Here is a 24,047-nt window from a genome sequence, read left to right on the forward strand (position 1 = left end):
ACTGTACCATTCTGCACATTTCTTTGATTATTACATTTTAAAGATTGAGAGAATGCAATATCAAAATCGTGGTTAAATTAAGATTAATCTTCCAGCCCTACTGTAGATTGTCGTCGCGGCGTGAAAATGCCCCGTGACGACCTCGTACAGTATATTCCAACCACTGGAGGCTTTCAGCGTGTATCCTTTTGGCCAATTAGAATCATTTTGGCATAAGAAAGGAGCATCTATTTTTCAGCAGGGCATAGTTTCATGTATCACACGGACACAACCACAGCGTTTGAGAGCAGAGACAAAATCCAGATTTTTCACAAGTTGAAGCCTCACATTCTATGATTGCCAATTGCTTAACTCATTCAATTCATCTTTTCTATCATGTGTCAAATTTTGAGGACATTTTCATAGATGAAAGTATACCTTGTGTAGATTTTGCTCTCTTCGTGAACCTCCATTTCAGTGCTTTTATAATCGTTAAGCTCTTTCCGGATGGCTGCCTAGAAGATATAATATGGACATATATATTTGACCACACTGAACATTAATAAGAGACACGTTGCGAGTTTTCTATAGCTGATATGCCGAGTGAATACCTTATCAGCAGGTGTCAGTTTGGTCCATGGCTTGTCTGCCCTGCGGTCGTAATCTTGGGCATCTGTGACTTCCACATACTCGTGGAATCGCAAAATTTTTCTGGCCTGTAATTCTGCAACTGTGGGTCTTTGACTCAGCTACAAATAAGAGGATTTAGGAAAGTTCTAGTTCAATATTGGGCAAATCTACAAATGGACGCATGTCAGTAAAATACATCAGGCGCTCACCTTTCTGGTCAGTCTTCGCTTAATCTCTCTAACCTCTGCTTGCCTGTCAGCTTGATTTTTGGCTATAACAAGACAGGGGATAGAACAACAAAGGGGCTTTATTTAGACACCGTAGTCAAGCCTCAGGCTTGATCAGCAGACAAAGGAGATGAAAAGCAGCTCACAAGATTAGATTGCATTCAGTTATTGAGGGTTCTTTTCTCTCAATGATATACTGTAATACATGTGATTGTTCAGTAATGGTTTAGGAGTATGCAAATGTTTTAATATACAGTACATACTGTACATGAAGTAAACAAATACTTTTGTTACCAGACTTCAAATGTCAGCTAGAGCAATGAATGATAAAGTTGAGATTTCGGTTGTACATAGAAACTTACTGAAATGGGAGTGACAGAATTTCATTAAAATTCAAAAACACTCGATCTGAGGTCGAGTTGTAGCATGGTACTCCTAAATGAGTCATACAAAAGATCGAACAGGAAAATGGAAGTTGACACTAACGTTGAAGGATGTTTCTTTGCTCAAGCTCCTCAGCAGTGGGTCTCTGGCTTAGACGTCTGATGGGAAGAAAAGCGAGCAGGTCTATTTTTAAACAATTTCACTGCTTTGTAATTCAAGCCGTAAATACAACAGAAGATTTTAGAACCTGTCCACACATTTCATTTCAAATTGCAAACACACTTGCCGTTTAGAATGATATAAAAGCAGTGCCTTTTACCTGGTAAGCGCAGTGCCAATCTGCGTGCGAATGGCCTCCCATTGCTCTCTACTCTGCCAGGTGAGGCCAGCCTGTCCTGGTAGCTGGTCATCTCTGGTGCTTCTCTCCTGTGCAAATCTGTCCCTGTCTGGTGCAGAGGGACGGCTGCTCAGTTTTAGAGCCAGAGTGTCTTTCCTCTTCACTTTGCTGGCCAGGGCACCTGGAGAACAGACGAGACAAGTATGACAATTGTTTTTTGTAAGACGGTTTGACTTGTTTGGAAAAACCTATTCTGCTGATCCTAGGAGTTGAAAAATGTAGTCTATACATTTTTTACTCCGGCCCTGAAGGTAGCAGGAATGCACATCACGATCCGGTTACATCTCTCATTTTACAGTGATTCCTAATAACTGTACATTAGCCATCCAAAAGAGATCACAAGGTGGGATATGACCCAGTGTCACTTTAATTACTCAGAAAAATATATTTCATCCACTATAAATCTCCGTTTTCATCTATGAAAGAACCCATAGTGACAGGCAGGCTAATTCAATTCTCTTCCACTAGAGGGCAGACAACGATGCTGCTCATCTGAATGAGGTGTGTTGGTGGACGGGAACAACATGCAAGATAGCCGGCCTTGTTCTAACCTATTACTGTTCACCCTGTGAACACGAGCACATTATTGATGTTTTCTTAAAAAAAAAATAAAAATAAAAAAAAAAGAAAGAAGTGTAGGACCTCAATCAATATACAGTATATTTCTAACATCATAACATGTACTTGCAATGAATATGAAATTCAATGGAAAACCTCAACATTTTGTTCCTGAAATCGAGAAGTCTTATAGCCAACATATGGTGATATTGACTCAGGTATTAATCTGTGTATCCAACAGTTGCCATTCCTATAATAAAATAATAGTTTTAAAGAATAAATAAATGTGCCCATATTTCACACCAATTAAATCTGTGAATAAATTGAGACAAAAAGAATCAATTACGTCATTATATTTACCCGTTGTGACGTTGTTTTTGGTGGTGTGCCACAAGATTTTTAATCTGTAAAATGAGTATTGGCTCAGAGTTTAGGAAGCACTGTTCTACGAGTTTCCTAAAGAAAATACAAAATCTTGGACCGTGCTATTCAGATGACCTAGATTTGTAGTTATGCCGGGAACTAACATACATGGATACTTGTTTAAGTCATGATATGACGATGCTTACTCAGTGGCTCTTCCTCCTCATCTGATTCTTCCTCTTTAAAAGGCACAGGACCATCTGAGTCACTATCTTCTCGGTGAATGTCATGCTCTTCATCCTCTTCATCATTCTCCTCCTCTTCCTCACTGTTTTCTCCACTGGGGATGACACAAACTCCAGTATCGACAACCAAGCCGCGGCGACTCCGTGGCTCTAGTTTAGGCTGGGGTATCTCCCCGTCGTACTCCTCCTCTTCCTCGTCATCGTCCTCCTCTTCTTCCTCCTCTTCAGAGTAGTCGTCTTCAGGTCTAGCAAAAAATAAAAGTGTCAAAGAAAATAGTTTATAATGAATTTTCCACACACATTTAACTGGAATTGAATTCCTATTAATCACATTTAAAATGTTGTGTTGTTTGAACAACTTTTCATCTAAACAGAATTTATAAGCCATGCAAATTTAGAGATGAAGAAAGAGCCTCTCTCGATCCTTTTCTGGGCTTCTGTTACTGCATAGTAGAACTCACAGCTTTAGGGGCTGGATGCTGACAGGAAGGGGGCGACTTCGATCAGTTTGGTAGTCTGGAGGCGTTTCAAAGAGCAATGTGTGAGCACGTTGTGACCCATCTGGGTTGGGGTGAACAGGGCCAGGACTGGACAGAGCTCGCTGGATCATGATGTGTAGTGGGACAGGGGCTGGGCGTTGGGGTGACTCACTGACAGGACTTGGGGGATCAAACAAGATTGGTATAGGTTGGGGCAGTGGATGCGGATAAGAGTGCTGAAGATGAGGGTGGTGGGGGTGTATTTGTTGTCGGGGTGGAGAAGGAGGTATGTGCGACGGAAGCGGAGGGGATGAAGGAGCGGGAGGCAGCTGAAAGCTCACAGAGCTGTCGTCCTCAAGAGAAAGTGGCGAGGGCGTGAGGGGATGGCTTGAAGCGGAGTAGTCATCAGTGTTGCGTTTGGTGACAGGGGTGGTTCTCTTTGGAGGTATTGGAGGGGAGGGCTTCGCTGGGACAACAACGGCACCCCCGGCAGCTTGGGTGATGTCACCTGAGGACAGAAGCACAGTTACATTGAATCCTGAAGCAAAATGTAAAAGCTCTTCGGCCATGAAGTGATTGTCCCAGCCTTTGTTTTATGCTTCGGCTAATGTGGAATGAAAGCACATGCTTCTTGAGCTGTAAACATTGGATACATCCAGTTTGACATAATACAAATTAACAACTGGAATTACATGTCTGACTGAGCATGAATGCTTCCAGAGAATGACATCACATAACTGTGTCAACATGGATGCACACGTTGATCTAACACGCGAGTGTTCACCATGTGCCCCATGTCACGTAGAAGACAAAAAACAGCCCGCATGCTCAACACAGCCAAACTTGGTGTCTTGTCAGTGACAAAAACATTGTGGACAGGCAGCTCAGATGCGCTCAAGTGACATGCACAACTTTACCATATTATTTATTACGAATAAAATGTATACAAAGGCCTTGAACTCAGGTTTATGTTAAGTCAGAGCCGTGGTGAGTGCTGAGAAACCCTAAGCATGCGAGTGCCATATAAGATCTTGAGTCAACCATTATGCTACAGTCTTTATTGTCCATTCATTCATATCCATCCCAGTCGAGCAGCAGAGTTGAGCGGATTACATCCTTAAAATTCCATTGATGCATTCATTGCAAGGCAGGCCGCAGGCCTGCTAATGGCTCACTCTGATTCACATGCCAAACGAAAGTACCAAACTAAATACGTTCAACAACAACAGCATTTGCCGTTTATATACATGAAGCAAACAGCGCACACATTGTCTGCTCAGTATGGGCATGCAACTTGTGTATCTCACATTGAAGGGGGCGCAAACAAGGTCCATCAGGAAAAAAAGACATTAGGAATAAAATATGCGGACAGCTAGAAAAGACGCCATATGATGAAGAATGCGGACTCTGAAGGGGAGGGGGGAGTTCAGACATTGAACACCCTGCTTACAGATACCAGAGTGCATCCTTTTACCTGAGCGCAGGCCTCCAGCCCGCCGGCACAGGTACACAGGCAGGGAAAGATAGACATCGTACTCGCACTCTCGCTTCCAGCAGGACCAGTAGAGCGGAAGCTGTGCGTGCTCTCCACCCTGGAGGGCGGAGACTAAGAAGGAGGAGATGGAGGCCTTCAGCGCTAGTGTTTTAATATTATACATGGCTACTGGGTTTATGTACAGAGTGCCAAGGGATGTTAAGACACTGTCAACTTAATATAAATTGGCAGAAAATTCTCAGTAATACTGACAGCTCCTGCAATACATGTTCGAAACATTTGTTTTACTTTTAAGATTCTGACAGAATAGTCAGAAAGTGAATAAAATTGTTTTTTCTTTCCAAGCCACCAAATGAGTACTGTACATGCCGTGATGTTCTAAAAAATGTCTCACAGCAGCCGCACAAGCCAGAAACTTTGCCCCCCCCCCACACACACACAACGAAACACGTAAAGTTGAATCATCCTAAAGATTTACAACAATCAAAGTAGACACCCTCACCTCATTTGGAATTAGCAAACAATCCCATAAGAAAAAACGACCACTGAAATGCAGCCTTGTGAGCTATGGCTCACACAAGACTCCCTGTTTTGTTCAGAGAGTCAAATGCTAAAAACAGTTGTGGCTACAATAGCCTTGGTGCCTTAAGTCATTTGCTCATTTAAAAAAACAAGAAAATGCACAAATGTTTAGATTCATTCAGGCAATGATTCCCAACCAGTATGCATTTGCAGAGATCATTAGTGTAACAAAGGATGATCCAACTTCATTTATTCATTCATTCATTCATCTTCCGAGCCGCTTGATCCTCACTAGGATCGCGGGGGGTGCTGGAGCCTATCCCAGCTGTCTTCGGGCAGTAGGCGGGGGACACCCTGAATCGGTTGCCAGCCAATCGCAGGGCACAAAGAAACGAACAACCATTCACACTCACACTCACACCTAGGGATAATTTAGAGTGTTCAATCAGCCTGCCACGCATGTTTTTGGAATGTGGGAGGAAACCGGAGCACCCGGAGAAAACCCACGCAGGCCCGGGGAGAACATGCAAACTCCACACAGGGAGGCCGGAGCTGGAATCGAACCCGGTACCTCTGCACTGTGAAGCCGACGTGCTAACCACTGGACTACCGGGCCGCCCCCAACTTCATTTAATCATTCCCAAAAATATTTAGTTACCGTACTATAAGTATTTTACTGGTAATTACAACTGGGGAAGAAGGGGAGGGAAATTAAGTCAACAAACTTGTAATGGTTGATCACAAAATTGGCTGACACATAAATTTTCGCCTTGAATCTTAAAATTATCCCTACAATGTACAGGGAGCCAGTGAAGGGAGGACGCAATTGCAGTTTTGTGCTCCCTTCTACGAAAACCAGTTAGGAGGAGAGCAACTGCATTTTGGACTAAGAGAAGATGCTTGAGAGAAGACTGCTCAGAGAGGTATGGTGGGGTGATACCATTTAAAGATTTGAAAACAAATAAAATAATCTTGAAAATAACTCTAAAATGAGCCAGTGAAGTGACACCAGAGTAGGCGTTATGTGCTTCTTCTTACGAGTGGGAGTCAAGGGGCGAGCGGCAGCATTTTGGACCAACTGGAGATACTTCATGGAGGATTGGCTGACTCCAAAATAAAGACAAGATGCAACAGAGGCATGGATTTCTGTTTTTAAGTGCTGTTGAGAAAGGAGAGGCTTTACCCTTAGCTGGCTGCCTAAGATTAAAAAAAAATCTGGATTTAATAACAGCACCAGTTTGCTGGTCCAATTTAAAATCACTGTCCCATTTAAAAGTTCAAGACTGTTGGTGTCTGTGTCAGCAAAGTGTGAGGGGCCATTTGGAGCAAAAACGATAACTTATGTTGGCTTTTCATTAAAAATCAAGAAATTCAGTGCCACCCAGGCCTAGATTTCCTCCAGAGAGGACAAATGTGGCCTTAATGAAAAAGCGTTCATTTTGCTCAGCAGGACATAAGTCTGACTGCCATCCGCCTAGCAGCGGAAGGAAATAGCATGTTTTCTTAGGTTGGAGTCCAGCGGCAGCAAATATAATAGAAACAGCAGAGGTCCCAAAATTGAACCATGTGGAACACGGAACACATATGACAGTGGGGCAGAGTGGGGCTCGGGGCAACTAAAGGCTAATACCAAAAAGTTGTGTCTACCAATTGAGGTATCAAAGATAAAATAAATAAGTAAAATACATAAAAATGCTGCAGTTAAAATGATGTATTATACAGAAAAAATATCAAAACGTGACACTAATGTACCAAATCAACCAATGCATCGATGCACCACCCGATCAAGTCGTCATCAGTGTGAAAGCACAACTGAGGAAACCTTACCCAGCATGCCAGGGTTGCCCCTGTTCATCACCGGCTTGGGCGGAGGCAGAGGTGGCTGCTTGGTGCCCTGAGAGGCGGACGACGAGACTGCAGATGAAGACAGCTGTGTGGTCGTACCAATAGCTGAGGTGTTCCTTGTAGGCTTGGGTGCAGTACTCAGGGAAGCAGAGAGTGATGGGTACTGGGCCGAGCTGTGGTTCGATGGGGGGCGAGGTGACCCCTCACTGCCTGGTTCAGGCGTAGAGCTTATCAACCATTTTGGAGGCATGACGGACTGTTTAGGTGGCAGAGGTTCACGAAGGGTGTCCTTCAGTGCCTCAGGGTCAGGGACAAAATGGTTGTCTGATTCTATGAAAACATGACACAATCTTAGATATATTACATAAGTATTCATTTTTCAACATTACCCTTCAAATCGAAATGTATAGTAATTTGCCACATTTAGTCTGCTTTTATTTCAAATGCACATTGTCTGGCGTGTGCATTTGTGTGTTGATTAAAAAAAGCCAATAGCCTGTGCTTATACGGTATATCATAGTTAGGATTTAATCTATATTTTTACATTGAAGGAAGGAAAACAAACAACCTGTTTATGAATCTCATTTTGAGATCATTTTAAAATGTTAACGTGAGGAAAAACTGTTGAGTGACACAGCAGTGAACCATTTGCTGCCGTTTTACGATTACAACCAAGAACAGTGATAGCACTCGATGTAGAATCGCATTACCGCAGGATCAGTAGTGACAATAAACAGCACAGGTGACTGCAATTAACACACGCTAACAACCCACAGCCAGGCCCAAACATATCCGAGTCAACCCAAATTCCACACAGTACCTTAAAGCTGTAACAAAAATTTCTGATAACTATTTATTTACAGCCCAGCCTATGCAATTGTGTTTTTAAGCATCTTAAGTGAAGATGAGAAGTGAGTTGGCGCTGGTTGCCCATTGGTGAGTATTTCAGTATTTGGAAGAATTGTGATACCATTTTAATAGAAATTTTCATCGTAAAACTCCAAATTCACATGTGGATCTTCTCGACTGTAACTCGGGCATTCAAATGAAAACAACAGAATAAAAATCTGAAGTGGCCTCTTTGTCAGATGAGGCATAACCCGTCTCTAAAAGAGCATTTAACATCACTGTTTCACTAAGTGTAATGTTGCTTAAAATCAATTCACTGTGTCTTTTCACCATTTATCCGAGTCAAAAATTTCTCTACAGCGTTGCGTTAAAGGGCAATGAAGAGTATCGTGATTGGGCCACATTAATTAGGAGAGGAGATGAGAGGACGAGCTATTCCCCAATGTTCCTGAATAAGAAGATGGAGCAGGACTCCAGGGAGCTGCCAAGAACCTCTCTCTTATTTGAGAGGACAGCACCAGCCAAGCACGCTAAAACATATGCATCATGTTTAAAACTTCTACATTCCTTTCCAGGAACAATGTCTAAATGGGGGAAGGAGGTGGCACGGGGGTGCAAAAATGACTCACCTCTACGGGCCCTTCCCTCTTCTGCAGATGCATGTCGGGGGAGTGTAGGCTTCCAATCTACGTCAACCGGTCGACTCCTCCTGCCATCCTCTGAGGGTGCTTTCTGCAGCCCAGGCCTTCTCTGTCCATCTTCAGGGTAAAACTGGCCTCCACTTCTGGATTCATCCATCTGATTGTGAATCTGTCCATGCCACGATGTATTGGGCTTCCGCTCTGCCTCCCCATGTACACGGGGCCCAATCACCCCGCTTCCTCTTTGCACTTCTTCCGGGGGACCGGAAACCCTGGAGCTTGAAACTCTTCGGCGTTCTGCATCTGGGGGTGATTGGCCCCTATGGTCGTCTGTATGGGCCAGCCAAGTTGGGGTTATCCTAAATTCTGAATCAGAGGACACTCGGCCCTGGTTACTCCTTCCAGCACTAACACCCACTCCTACATTCACGGGCAGAGTGTGGCCATTCTTCACATAGGGCTGCTTCAGGCTCTGTGCTGCTCCATCTGCATCTAAAGAAGGAGAAAATGTCAGTCTTCCCTTCGTTTGACTTTCAGAGAACGCATCAAGTCATTTCAATCAGTAATGTGTCGATGGTGTGGACCTGATAGATGCTTACAGTGTATATGTGGTTTATCAAGAAAAACTGCATCCAAAAGTGTATTTCTTACACTGGTTGTATAAGCTCATAATAGCCCAAGAACCTATTTGTCCAGATGCCATGACAGCTAATGCGCGCAGCCATATTTGCATGCAAGACGCAGAGCCATGCCGTGACAATGTTGACAATCATCTTGGGCCGGGCGTTTCCCCAATTCAACCTCGCACTTTCTTGGTCAGATTCTGACCAAGATTCTGAGAAATTAGAGGCATTCTAACAGCTGTGATTGACGACCCCCGTTTTGTTCTGTGACAGGTGTCGAGCAGGTGCTGTAACCCATGATAAATAAACGGCAGGCGGAAGCCTCTCTATGATGAGAGTCAGGTTACATCCTCTCTGTTTAAGTAATCAAACAGAAATATTGAAATCTGGACGCCACAGTCATGGCCTTTTAACCGGCCTGGGGGGGGATCCCGGGATGTTGTTCCCAATATCACACCATGCATTAAAATGAAGTGTTAGGGATTATTTTGACAAATACAAGACTAGAAACAAAAAGTGGGAACACCAGCTATTCATCAAACTTCACAATATTGCTCCCTTTCTCCATCAATACTTGAAAATGGGCTACATCATGATCGTCTAGTAATGTTGTACAAGTATAATGTAAACACTGGGAGAGACATATAGAAATAAAGTGTCGCATGATATTTATCTGTTTCCTAATTATTGTGAGAAATCATTCAAGTAATCGTGTCTTCATATACCATAAATGAACACCATTCTTATCACATCAAGGTATTTAAGCAAATTTGTTATTTCAGAAGTGTGTGTCAAACTAGTAGCTCTTCAAATTAACCTGTGACCAAGAAATAGCTCTTAGTTTGGGAAAAGTTGGAGACGACTGTTGTAGACCAACTAAATTTGGTCAATTGTACAAAAGACCAAGCATAGCCTGCATGATCTATTTTAAAATAATCTAGAATATTACATGGTTCATTGTCTATTTATTATATGGATGTAGTGAGAAGTGATTTGAAAATGTCATTGAAATTTCAGTCATTTAACAAGCATGTTTCCAGCATACTATGCACAGGCATTCGCTTCTTTTGGAATACTATCATTTAAAAGGGAATACATCCCGAAAACTATGTAATCCTCATCGTCTAAACAAGCCATTCTGATTAATATTGTGTTTGGGGAATATGAGTTAAGCAGTACAATCCGCCCGTTTTTGTTCATCTTGGGGGGGGGGGGGGGGGGGACAGTTTTGTCACTTGCTGTTGACTGAAAATGACATCAGTTTCTCAGGGCTCACATAACCAATCATGGCTCAGCTTCAGAAACCAGGTGACCCCCTTGACGCTTATTGTTGCAAACCTGTCTCTGACAGGCGTCAAGGGTTAATTATCCTGGCTTTTACTTGTCTGTATATTCCAGAGTGAAAGGAATCAATGGTTCCAATCAATTCGTCATAAAAGCCTAGCCAGCCACGTACATTAGATATGAGCATGTGTGAACGTGGGTTCAAGTGATCAAGGAGCAGATGTAGATTTAAGAAAGCAGAGCAGCGGGGCCTGCATTATGATTGCATTTGCCCCTTTCGAAGCCACTTTGCTGCAGCGCACCATCTGTTCCACTCTCAGCTCTCGAGAGCCATATTAAAACAGATATTACACTACTTTTAAAAACAAGGCAACGCGCAAGGTTAAAGGACATCTGACCTCTTCTAAGTACGTCTCAGACTCCTGCTGAATGACAGTACAGTGTTCCTGCAATTTATGTACTCATGACTTCACTTTGCCGACTGTGTGGGTGTGACAGCCTCAGCAGTGCTGCACTAGATTACAGTGGATTCGGACACTGCTGTGCAAAGATCAGATGAATCAGAGAACCTGTACCGTTGTCTGGAGCTTCTTTCAGCACTCCCTGATCTATAAGTTCTTGCCGGGTACGCCTCGTCGACATCCTTCTCTCCAGCTCTGCCATATCGACAAAGATATATGGCAGCACATTACAAACATTGTTATGGTGCTCATTTATCAGTTGCATGTTCAAAAAAATGCAAGTTTGGAATAACATCAAATGGTTTCACATGAGCACATCTTGTCGTTGTTCAACTTGGGCTGCAATCACGGTACGTTGCACCATGCATTGCGGGGTTTAAAAAGCCCTAAGTGAGTGGGAGAGGTGGGGAAGTTGACATCACTCCAAACACAATTAAAACCACAAACCTTCTGACGCTTCCTTGAATTTCTCGCTGCTTTTCTTCTTACGCCACTTCCATGGCTTGAAGATCTTGCCAAGGCTGGGGAACTTGCCCTTGCGTTTTGGGGGAGGGGTGCTGTCTCCTGTGCTGCTCGTCTCTCCCACCATCGTGCCGTGGTGCTGCTCACTTTCATCATCTGAAATGAAAGCGAAAATGTGATACGAGTGAGCAGTCAGAGGACAAAACTGCGGTACAATGTGATCAAATTTTACTTCCGAGTTGTCATCAGCATTTATGAGACTAGAATATTTGACAAGGGCCAGGCCTCAACAAATCTCTGCATCAACTCGGCAAGCAATTGATTCCCTTCCGATAGGTGACCAAAAGATTAACGACATGTTTTCGAGGGGAGAACCAGCTTCAACAAAGGGTGTTGTGAGTATGTCAGAAGAGGTTAAACTACAAAAGTTAGCACAACCACATTGCCATATGTTGTTGCGTTTTGGGGGGAAAATCATTGAAAGGGTTGTTGATGCAAAACCATCTGTTTTATGCATTTCATTCTGGACTTAAATACCATCTGAATAATGATGCCTTCAAATCACTGTCTTGGTATTGCTAGTTCTCGGTGTTGTATTTAAAAACATGATTGTTTACTGCCATATTCTCATGAATCTCTCCTTTATTTCCATTTTAATCCCCATTTGCAAGCAGTCTTTTAATTCATCTTGAATGATGCCTGGTTTTCATTATCTTAATCTAATTATTTTTGCAATGTCTTCATATGTGGTTTCTCTTGATGTAACGATTTTAATATTTTGTGGACAGCACTTTGAATAATCTTGTACGTTAAATGTGCTATACAGATAAACTTACCTTGCGTTCTAAAGGTTCATGGAAAATGTTCTCTTGTTTTTGCATCTTATCTTTAATTTATCTTTTGTTCTTTGTAAACTTGTCTTAAATTTATATTAAAGTAGTTAGTATATATTTACTGTTATGTAACAGTTAAGAATGTTAACACAAAAGATTATTAAAAAAATTACAGTTATTAAACTTTTTGGGGCGGCGCGGAGTGGACAAGTAGCATAACTATTTCCATTCGTTCTCTGGGAAATTCTTTTCAAAAAATAACCACAAATGGTCAACAATTTACCATCATCCTGGGGTATCTTGTGCACAACCCCAGAGGTTGTGCTGTATTTTCTTTTTCATCATGATCAGAATGCAGGCTACACGCAAAGATTACGCTTGCGTAGCGACAGCTTTAACAAATCCACAAATATGACCATCAGTAGAGCCGTGCTTTTATTACATTTTACAAAATTAAAGGCAACTGTAATTTTGGAGAACAAGTGCATAATATTGAAAAAGGACATTTTCTTCAAAGGTTTCTTGACCGTTTAAGTAAACAAGACTGTGAGAGAAAGTGAACTTAGTGAACTCAAGTTTGGAAAAAAGCTACAGAGAGCTGAAGACATGCAACTGTATTTGCGATGTGCACAGTCAATAATTGGTGTTCGATTGAGACTCGTCCCAGGTTGAAGGTAATTAAACCGTTTCATACCTACCAAGGGTAATAAACAAATGTTTGCAAGGCTTAAATACACAAAATGTGCAACTCTGAGGACAATAAAGCTGCCCGAAAGTTCGGCAATAATCTGGCAATTTCAACTAAGGTTATCTACGGCCTCCAAAGAAGACAAACAGTATTCTTACTAAAGACGGTTATTATCTTTAGCTCAGTGGTCTCGAGGACTGAGTGTGCTTTGGCAGGGTGATGTCGAGAGCTCATGGACACTCCTCATATCCAGTTAACGAGAAGGGTCTCTGAGTCTGACGTTCAGCGAGAGTTCACAAACATTCCTTGGTGTGGCAGAGACAAGTACCTTATCAGTCTTCCAGCCCTTGCGGCCTCAATAGAGAAATAAAGTACATGCGTGGATTATGTCAGCACAAATGACCGAGTCATGTCGTGCTGCATGATTCAAGAAGGAGCAGTTGAAAATGAAACTTGGTCAACAATCATGATTACATACTCTGAATAGGTGATTAACAAGCATCCTGAAAACGACAGGATACTGCGAGGTTATATGTTGGCGCTCTCAATGGAGCAGATGCTGAATTCAGCAGGCATAGTGTGTGCCTCTGCTCTGCATTTCAAAACATGCAGTCCCATGCGCACATACAGGACGACTTGGCAGCACTAATACCTTTCGGTCCGATTCCAACAATGTAAATCTTGAAATGCTGACGTGGATTACAGTACTCAGTATCCAAACGGAAATTCTCCACAGCATACTACCGGCTCAGTTCTGCCATCTGGCCTCGCTCGACTGTTCCAATTCTAAACAGTATCACTAGATATTATGAAAACCACACAGCGCTGAAGGTATGATTTGGAACGAGACGCGCATCAATGACAACAGAGCAGTTTCCTACTTTTGCTTCTCAGCATATGACGGCCACAGTCACTTGCAGATATTACAAATATCTTATAATATTGCGGCATTCAGAGCTCAGACTTTATCATTTGGAAATGCGAAGAGATACTACCTGGAAAGTGTCTGTTAAGTGTCCAGCTTCCATGGTGGCGGGTTTTAAAACAGCATGCCATGGGAAAGAAAAAATCCCCAAATTCAAATAACAAACAGTTGAATCACGACGAAGGACAGCGTTGAGTCGAATCAGATGCGGTTCGAGGGATGCGTCCGCACTGAGGAACTCCAGCTTATAATTGCATTGTAAAGAGCAGCTGCTATAACATCCCAATAAATCGCTGCATTTGCTGTCCAAATGTTTTTCGCACAGCCGACTGAATCACAGTGCCTCAGCTGAAGCCAGTCAAGCAGGATAAAAGCAGGTTGTGCCAGGCTAGCACACACCACGGCACTGCAGAGGTGACGATTACTCAGCTCGCGGAGTAGGCATCCATTCGAGAAAGATGACTGACTAAATCCTTTGAAGACAAGCACTTTAGCCTGATGAAATTAGCCCACTAAACCACACACACACACAAAGTACAAAACATCCAAATTAGATTTCCCATTCACGAGCTCCGTTATTCTTCACAGATGGGTTTCAAAATGTACGTGGTTGTGTCCGAGCCTGAGCAAGCGTGAAACTGAAAATGGGCGTAAAGGGGAAAAAGGCATAAAAAGTAGAAGAGTGAAGGGGGCAGCCTGGAAACACAGGGAGGAAACGACACTCCACCCTGATTCTGTGACAGAACAAAGACAACCTCTTCCCCTCGAAAAACATAATTCAGGCCACTGTACAGCCCAGTCACACAGCTCTGCAAGGACCAATCCAGTGCCAGTCACTCAGTTGAGATCATTACCACTGCATGTTAACACATTAACAATGTCCTGCCTGTGTAGAACAAGTCTGCGCAAAACTCTGCAGGAGTTCTGGCTGCCGTACTGTGTAATCAGAAGCTACAGAGATAAGGTGCCAGAGTCAGGAAACACGGGGGCGTGTGACTCTCGGAGGCCACACCTACTGGTCCCATAAACATGCGTCAGGGAAGTTCAATTTCCCCCTGACCTCATGGTTCCATGAGTCATGACAGCCTTGGTCAGGTGAGCATATTATCACATTAGAATGTTGTTTGGAACAAAAAGGAAAAAAAAGGCCTTTGCTTTTACCCAATCTGCTTGCCAATCCTTCCGGATCATTACATAATAAACAAACTGCAGTAATCACCAAACCTTTGGCAGAGAAGATTATGCCACTTAAATTAACGCAGTTCTTCCGTTTCAAAGTTTAAAAAACAATGCGATCTCAAAGCAGACAAATGAAACTACAGTGGATTGTTATCAAAATTTAAATATTGAAGTCAACCAAAAATGTATCAATGAATGGACCATACCAATATTTACAGTACTTTCATTTGTGGAAAAACTGCAACCCTATATTTTAACTATGAAAAATGACAAGACAGCTCCATGAAAAGATGTTTTTCTCCATTACTTCATTTCACTGTATAAATGTCGTGTTTAATATTTTAACAGATGTAAATAAGTGCACAACACATGCTCACAACTACATGAAAACACAGCTGACATTCCTCCACGTGATCCCAGTGATTTAACATTCCTGGTGGTGGTAAAGTGAAGGGGAAACCGACAAGGAAAGATGGCGAGAGAGAGAGAGACTGTGCATTACTTGTTGAAAAACTAAAAACTAACCGTGATTACTCTCTCTCCGCAGCAACGACACGAAAAAAAAAACACTTAAAAGGTAAGTCCTGTATTTGTGTCCTGAATTGAGAATATAGACTGAGAGGCTAGAAATGAGTGCAGACACTCACCGCCATTGTTATGTTGTAGTGGTTCCTGAGCTGGGGGTTCCACACGGAGACTCTGTCCCATGGTCTATCCCCCTGCGGGGTTTCTACCTGTCTTCAGTTCAAATGCATGCAACCTGGATCAACATGGGGCCGCACCTGCCTTCCTCGTCCTTAAATGAATGTCCTCAAGTCTCCCCAAGCTCAAGTTCTTTCTTCCTCTCAGAGTTCCTGTTGTCTACCCTTCCCCAATTCCTTTCTGTACTCCCCTCGCCCCCTCCCTCTTTCGATCTCCTTAAGTCCTCCCCTCCTTGCAAGAGCTGGACTCCCTCCCCACATCTGACCCTCCCTCATTGGCTCATAGCGCAGGTCAGTAGTCAGTGAAAGATGCCAACCATTCTTGGGAAAGCTGAGTTATGTTTTAAACAAGGCGAGTGAGTATGTACGGCAACGGGCGCGACAAACATGAAACCACCAAAACATTCTCATGCGGAACGAAATACGATGCTGCTGAAAACTAAAGTACTCATTTACCAACTTGTGAATTTGTAATCTAATTTGGATAGATACTGCAACTGAACACTGTCAGCTGACATGGATTCATAAACAATCACACCTGTTACAAAGTGTCGGAGAAATTGGATGAAATATGATCAAAGATACATTTGTTGGTCACTTAGAATGCCATTTACCTTGTATGAAGCATTCTATTTTTTTTAGAACTAGGAAATGGTGTTGACCAACATGCTCAGCCCTCATTGCAGCCAAGCACAGTTTATCATACGTCTCCAACTGTCTCATGACTATACTTAACAGAATTAGCTTAACTTACTTGAAATGTTTACTAAAGGAACTGCACAAAGACAAGACAGTCACACGGCAGGTTGCAGTGGACCCCAAGAATGTGCTTTGATTCCCTCTGAGGTTTGAGTGTCTTCAAAAAACCTTGTCCAAGTTTGCCTCACAGGAGTCCTCAGCACCGAACTGCATCACGGATGGCTTTTTCTTACTGTTTGGCTGCATCTCGGCTGTTTCTAAAAGATGGTGAGCTAGTGTGTGCATTCAACAGTGTTCCTTTTCTCTTTGGGTGCCCCACATACAGCCTCCACTCCGGGCCAGCTTCCAGAAAGAGCTGAGCCAATCCACATGAGCCCAGAACCTGTTGGCCTGACCTGGATAACAGACTGGGCCAAACCTCAGCAAAAACAGGCAACATACTGGAGCAGGTTTATGTTGTTAAGCACATACAGTATGCATACACAAACACACACGCATACATGCAAAGGCAAATATTATTTGAAGCAATGAGTCATTTGTTTCAAATGTACTTGCCCGAGAAGGATTGTATCGATTTTATAGGTGGCAGCGGGAAGTTATTAATCACTGTCACCGGGGAAGGCTTGTTTAATTTTCCAATTTTAAAGCCATTACTAATGTGAAACAACATCATTTAAATACTGAACACAAATCATAAATCACTGCTGTTCTAAAGCGACGTTGAAGATGTAAGGGAATAAAAGCCTCTTTTTGCATGGTATGGTACAAGAGATGCTTGAGTGATATAGGCGATCCCTTTGCTAAAGTACCGATTCTTTTAGAAATAAGCAAAAATTCACAATTTGTTGAACTCATTCAGTACCAGCCAATTCTAGACCAAGTCTGAAAAGACATTTCAAAACGTCTTTCGGAATGAACGAGTTAAAATTGCCCCACTGACAATTTTTCTAGACAAGACATTCCATTGTCAATGTTTCTCTTCTACTCACTATATGATAAATTATGGGATATAATGAGCATATACAGTAAGCATGCCCTGTTTTTGAAAGTTTAATGGGTTAACATAAGTTCAGTTTCGAGACTGCACCTTTTCATCCGACGGTGTGAGGTTCGATCCAAAGACAACAAACTAACATACTAATGAACTTCAAACGACACAGCCCTCCAGCTATGCAGCATAAACACTTGACACGAGACTAATGTAGAGCAAAAGAACAAATGGACCCACAGACCGAGGCTCTGGAGATGTGTGGCTGCATCCCTGAGTGGCTCATAAAGTGTCCGCAAGCTAGACAGACCTCATAAACACTGTGGCTATGCAGGAAAACGTGTGTTTCCAAAGCTTTTTGTGCAGCATTAACACAGCACTTTAAAAAAAAAAAAAAAAACTCAAAGTTCATCTTGGTACTCACCACGATTTTCCATCACAGATATTGAGGCGTACCGATCCAATGTTCCTGAAAAACAACATACACAAAGCTTCAGTTAAACAAGTCAAGATGGAGGCAGCATTTATGTTGCTCCACAAGAAATAACAATGAAAGACTGATTGTAGAAATGTCATAAAAAAGGTAAACGTACAAAACAGAAAGTCATGAGTGGGGGTGGCAGATTTCCTCAGCAGCAATATTGAATTTTGTCCCCCTTAGGTTGCCAGCAGAGAGACAAGTGCCGCTCCACCCATTTCATCCGCCCTTGACAAAGAGAAGCAGAAGACAAGAAAATGATGCCACACAAAATTAAGGGGGCTCTGCTTCAGAGAGTATCAACATATTACAAACAATTGTGCAATCTGCAGGTTAATATTCCAATCGTAAAAAAGTGGAAACAGAAGCAGGGTTATTATTTCTTCATATTTACAGTCTATGACGCACATACGGACAATCTTAATTGTCAGGAAACAGAAGTAAATAACAATGAAATTAATCATTTATCTACAAAACGAGCTGGAAATTGCATTAGAACTAGAGAGTCAGGGGAGGGAAAAACACATCTTGATGATTTATTTATAGCGCTGAAGCCGAGAGAACACAACATCAAGCTTTTAAAATTTTTCTGCGGATAAGATCCTATCATTTTTGGTGTCTGTTCAGAAAATCCATTTAAGAGGAGTAAAGTTAACATCATTACACATATTCACAAGTGTATAAATGTATATTTTCCTAGGGATGCACTGACAATTCAGTGAATGAAAACTGTCCAAAAGTGCATTTTCAGCTTTGGTCCGAAAGTCATTCGGCTGAAACAGGATGCGTTTGTTTGCGTTTGCGTTGACGGCCTGCTGAAGTAAACAAAAGGTGGTGGCTTGACACGGGGAAAAGAGCCCAGAGTGAAAATTCCTCGGCCACGGCAGCAGGCCATTGCCCCAAGACGTCTGCTTGGACAGCGGCCACCGAAGACTGCCTCTCCAGCAGCCGTGAAAGCGTGCACATTGCTTGGAAGGAATCGGTGAGCACTTGCACTATGTTCACACTGGGAGAGCACGATACAACCACTTCCTGCTTCCATATCTAAGAATCATGGGAAACATAATCCGACTAGCCTATTATTATAGGCAGACCAACTCAAGCTGAGCATACAATGTTGGACCGACACCAAATAATAGCTGCCGTGACCAGGATTGACGAGCGCTGTTCACTTTTTTTTTTTTTTAAGTCTTTCAGAGGATTCCCTCGTCTTCTCCCCTCGTAACAATCCCCGTGTAGTTGCACGGCAAACAAAAAAAGCAAGCCTAGACATTTGCCGTCTGGTCTGAATCTAACACAATAGCGCCAAATCTAACAAATAAACATATGATGGAATTACACTATTTAACAAATCTGCGATTGGCTAGCAACCGGTTCAGGGTGTCCCCCACCTAGTGCCCGAAGACAGCTGGGATAGGCTCCAGCCCCGCCCCCCTTGCCCCCACGACCCTAATGAGGATTGAGCGGTTCGGAAAATGGATGGATGGATATTTAACATACATGCTTCACAAAGCTGTGCGGTGAAAATGTTTGAAAATAGAGCCGTTCATTGATATTCAGTTCACTTCCAAACACTATTTGCCCCAAGGGCCAATTCAAAAGGTATAAGGAGCAGCATTTAAAAAAATTATAACACCAACAAATACAATAACATTTATTCGGTGTTGCAGTTAAAATATTCCCGCTACTGTCCATTAATGTGCTCTTTGCTGGATGCTAAAGTGCAATGCGTCACAGTTGGGACAGGGAGGGGTCATTGTTCCAGTGCTTGATTGCTCTCAGGACTAAAGTGGCCCTCCTCCACTGTGTTCTAAAATGTGGATGTCGCAGCCTGCGACCTGATGGGAGCCACTTGTACCCAGAATATAGTGTGTGAGAGGGGTCATGAATGACCCTGAGTGGAGCGGAAGGTTTGATGCTTGCAAATTGCAGACAGGACTCTAAAAGGGTGTCCAATAATATTGACACCAAGCAGGTGAGTTATATTGCACCTACTGTGTACGTAATGGACCATAAAATACAGGACACATGATTTCTCCGTGATAAAAGAAGGAAACTTCTTTCAATAGGGGACCAGAATAGTTTCTGTACAGTGAATATGGTGGTTTTAGATGCCAGTATCTAGCAAATTAATACATTATTAACAATTTTTAGCGTGACCTAAAAAACTGGATCGTCACAGATAGCCACTCTGGCGGCGCTATTTTGAAGTCAAAATAACAAAAATAACACAACACAACACATAGGACACAGACAGTCGTGCAATCTTCACCACTTTTCTGCATACACTTTGTTGTCTGAAGCAGTTATATATGAAAGAGGAGAGGATCAAAGTGTCCTTTCAACAGTGGATCAGAGACGTCATGCTGAAAATGTGCACACGTCTGCAACAAGCTAAGTTTTGAAAGCAAACACGAAGCTGTAGCGTCCATTGACGAAAAGAGATTAGTTCACTTCTCCTGTCCCACGTAATCCGCTTCAAACTCCAAGCCGCGACTCCCAGTTCCAAATCGGCATGGGTGCTCCGCGCTAACTCTCCTTTCTTCTCATCGTCGGCTCCTCAAGCCTTACATCCATCCAGCCGCAGACCGTTCAACAACACCGATCTCTCCGCTGAACAAAGCGGCCTGTGAAAAATGCTGCCCATCACAAGCGCAAGACACAAGTGCCCCGGGACTGTCCACCAACGACAGTCAAATGGCGCCGACATTCCTCCCAGTCAAAAACAGTGCTGGTATACCCATGCTGCCGAGAAGGCGCAACCACCGAGCACAGAGTCTCCTCCTTGATGAATGTCATGGCCAAAAATTGCTGAAAAAAGTCCACATCAGGTCCACACGACGTAACAAACACACATTGACAAAACAAACACAAAAACAACAAGAAAAACAAGGCTCATGAGAGCACTTGCTGACGGCTGCCTACTCGGGCGCCATCTTGACTTCAAAGTATGTACAGAGGAATGTATGTAAGTATGGAGGTACTACTGAAGATGAGGTCACGTCATACATGGACTCGTGTCACAAGTGAACTGGCTCTGTGACTTAGGACTACGCACCCACATATGCTTTATATTACATGATATTATATTCTAGTGAAATATTCTCAACACTTACTCTTCATAACTTTAAAGATGCAAACACAAGTGTGAGTGATCCATTCCAAAGACGTTCTCATTGAACCCCTTTGCATTACCCAAAATCAACGTGCAGTGAAGTGAGAAAAGAGCGGTTCATAAATACGCGTGTCCGAGATAAGAATACCTTCGGCGTGTCTTTCAATCTTAATGTTTCAGTATTGGCTGGCTTTATGGCGTGCGTATCTCACAAACGAGGAAAACTGACATTCTTTGGTTCATTTTTAGACGTGAGTTATGGTCTTTTGGGGATTCTGCTCAACATACGTGGCTATGAGCTCTAAATTGTCTGTTTAAGTTGTAGACTGTAAACGCACTCTTCGGCACTTCTTAAAGATTAAAAAAAAAATCGACTGGCAAGGTCAAAGTTGAAAAAAAAACTCTATGACTCAATGCAAAATACTTCAAGGAGTATTAAATTAATCTTGATGTATAAAAACGTAAGAGCAGATGAGAGATTGACAGGTTGTTCATAAAACACACACACCGATATTTTCCGCCACTTTAGACGCAAATGTTACGCTTGCATGACACGTCAACGCCAGTGTAGACCATGTAAGTTGTGTAAATATGTTACATGTGCAAACACAACACTGCCTCACTTGTCGTTTCTGTCACACACGCAGCCGGTTTAGACCGTCCATGAAAATGGGATGTTGGTGGCCTACTTCCCGTGTTAATATAATTTTCTAATATGATGCTATGAAAATCCTCCTCTTTCATTTAAACTCACACGAGCACAAGAGTGCCTGATATTTTGAGTTGGTAGGTTCTCCCAGTACCTGCATCGGCCTTTTCCGCAAACAAAACACAAATGTTACTTTCAATAACGACTAATTGTCAATGGGTGTGAATGAGTGTGTGAATGGTTGTTTATCTACAAGTGCATGTGACTGACTGGCATCGGGGTCGAGAAAACCTTTCACCGAGAGTCAGTCGAACGCTACCCTGAACGGGCTAAGCCATATAGAAATTGATGGACATTCTCATATTCAAGCACATGAGCGTTCTGCAGAACAGTAATGACACTGGCAATCTTATCGTGTGGCAACACAATGTACATGTCAACTTGTAAGTGACTTGGCAGGACATTCTGGCATGTTACACACAACCTCTGAGTGACGATATAAACTGGTTTTGTTGACATCGATATTCAAATGTGATCATCACGACTCGGGATTAGTAACATCACTTCACTGTCAGTTCGTGAAGACAATTTCCATTTTCCTCAAATTACTCTTGCTGTTGTGCAATAAATGTACCCTATATTTGGCTGTTGCTTGACAACTTGGCCCCAAATTGTGTCTGTCAAAGTCTGGATGGGGCTTTTCTCAATACAATAAACCACATCAAAGACTTCCCACATACACATTTGTACTTGTAGATGACATCAGACGGCAATTTCTCTTCAGCTGCTGCTCCACAAACACAGTTATCGGGCAGATAAAAGCCAATCGGGCATGCAAAAGCATACGGACATACCAATCCATAAAGCGGTGACTACTATAACCAGCCATCCGTGGAGAACACACACCCTCACCACTACACTTAACTTGCGTTAATTCAATTACGACAAGAGAAGAAAGGGCAGCAGCTGGCTAGGCTAAGTATGCCATCCTTAAATAGCAGTTTGCTTCACACTCCCAGGCACTCGGATATGGGCACAAAGGCCAGCAACTCAGTGAAGGAAACTCATTAAGTGCACATACATCCACTGAATTACATTTAACCTCTGAACAAATAACATGATTCCAGAAATGTTTTGGGCCAGAGAAAGTAGAATAGATGGGACGATGTTGGCCATATTGTCCCCCATTGTCTCAAGTCAGCTGCGCTGCCCCCGCCCCAAAAAAGAATGGATGAGGATGTTGTTTCCCCATCAGGGTCAGGTGAGCGCCATCGCTCAGTCTGTCCCAGAAAAGAAATGTGCACCGTAGGGACCAGCGGCCCACTTACATCAGCTAAATAAATAAATAAATAAAGTACTCCTCAATGCTTTGTTCAATTGTTTTCTTCATTAGTGCTTCTCCACCTGCATTTAAAGTCTGGATCTTGATACATAGGAAACCATAATAGAAGCGCTTACATGTATCCACATGTTGCTGAGTATTATCACAACGGTCAAGTCAGTCAATACGGTACAGTAATTAGACACTATTGCAATCTGATTGGTGTGTTAGCGTTATGTTACAGCCCTGGTAACATTTCTTGTGGTTCAGGTGCAAAGTTCATGAGGCAACTTCGTATTCCCTAGTTTCAATGTTTTTTGTTTTTTTAGCCCAATTTTTCCCCCAAAATTTCAGATATCCAACATGAGGCAAACCCCAATTCATACCAGTTTGTCCTCTCCAGTGTGCACCAATTTTATTTGTCAGTTGGGTCATCACAACATCCTGTTACAAACTGTGCTGGGTTGTCACGGTTCATTCAGTCCAAATGGGCGGCCGAAAACATTGGTGACTAATGCTGTCTTTACACCGAACATTTTTCACAGTCTAACACTAAAAACTGAAAATCAGAAGGAGGTTTCTAAGTCAGTAATCCCTGCTGTTTTATATCAGTCTTTTCCTAGTCTTGACCTTTCAACAATATCAAATGTGTTTTATATTATCATATCAAGTCATTCAGTCTTCGTTGTGATGTGACATAACCAACAACAAATAGATGATCTTAATTTTTTTTTAAACACAGAAACAAGAAACTTTGCAAACAATCATAAGAGGGGCAGGGATGATGGGGGGGGGGGGGGGGAGACAGCAAAAATTGTGACCGAGCATGATGGAAAATGTTGCATTGTGAGGGAACCCCCCCCCTAAAGAATCTAGTTGTAGTCTTATACATAGTGATGCTGCCAAAGTCACAGTCTTTCTCAGATTGAGACAAGTCTGTGACTAAAAACTCTATAACTTGTCTCTAAATGTGAGCAGGTAGGAGATGATAGTTTCTCAGGGGTCATTTCCAATGATGCATAGGTTG

General features: G+C 42.6%; 1 protein-coding gene across 10 annotated transcripts in view; it reads right to left on the reverse strand.

The window, feature by feature from the left end:
* Positions 1–24,047, reverse strand: part of phactr4b (phosphatase and actin regulator 4b) — a 28,990-nt gene that overhangs the window by 2,775 nt on the left and 2,168 nt on the right. For 6 of the 10 annotated variants that reach the window (XM_052065444.1, XM_052065446.1, XM_052065449.1 and 3 more), the window contains 14 exons: positions 18,051–18,163; positions 17,882–17,926; positions 11,430–11,600; positions 11,097–11,177; positions 8,603–9,106; positions 7,107–7,454; positions 4,737–4,868; positions 3,245–3,770; positions 2,745–3,028; positions 1,540–1,738; positions 1,323–1,378; positions 819–880; positions 591–728; positions 418–494 (listed from right to left, as the gene is read on the reverse strand). In XM_052065444.1, the coding sequence (XP_051921404.1) occupies positions 418–494; positions 591–728; positions 819–880; positions 1,323–1,378; positions 1,540–1,738; positions 2,745–3,028; positions 3,245–3,770; positions 4,737–4,868; positions 7,107–7,454; positions 8,603–9,106; positions 11,097–11,177; positions 11,430–11,600; positions 17,882–17,894 (2,591 nt within the window). In that variant the 5' untranslated portion in view covers positions 17,895–17,926; positions 18,051–18,163. Of the gene's footprint in view, positions 1–417; positions 495–590; positions 729–818; positions 881–1,322; positions 1,379–1,539; positions 1,739–2,744; positions 3,029–3,244; positions 3,771–4,736; positions 4,869–7,106; positions 7,455–8,602; positions 9,107–11,096; positions 11,178–11,429; positions 11,601–13,960; positions 14,623–15,716; positions 15,946–17,881; positions 17,927–18,050; positions 18,164–24,047 lie in introns of those variants that run through there. The other 4 variants (XM_052065442.1, XM_052065443.1, XM_052065451.1 and 1 more) reach the window with 4 other exon arrangements.

Source organism: Hippocampus zosterae, chromosome 5, assembly GCF_025434085.1.
Source record: "Hippocampus zosterae strain Florida chromosome 5, ASM2543408v3, whole genome shotgun sequence".
NCBI lineage: Eukaryota > Metazoa > Chordata > Actinopteri > Syngnathiformes > Syngnathidae > Hippocampus > Hippocampus zosterae.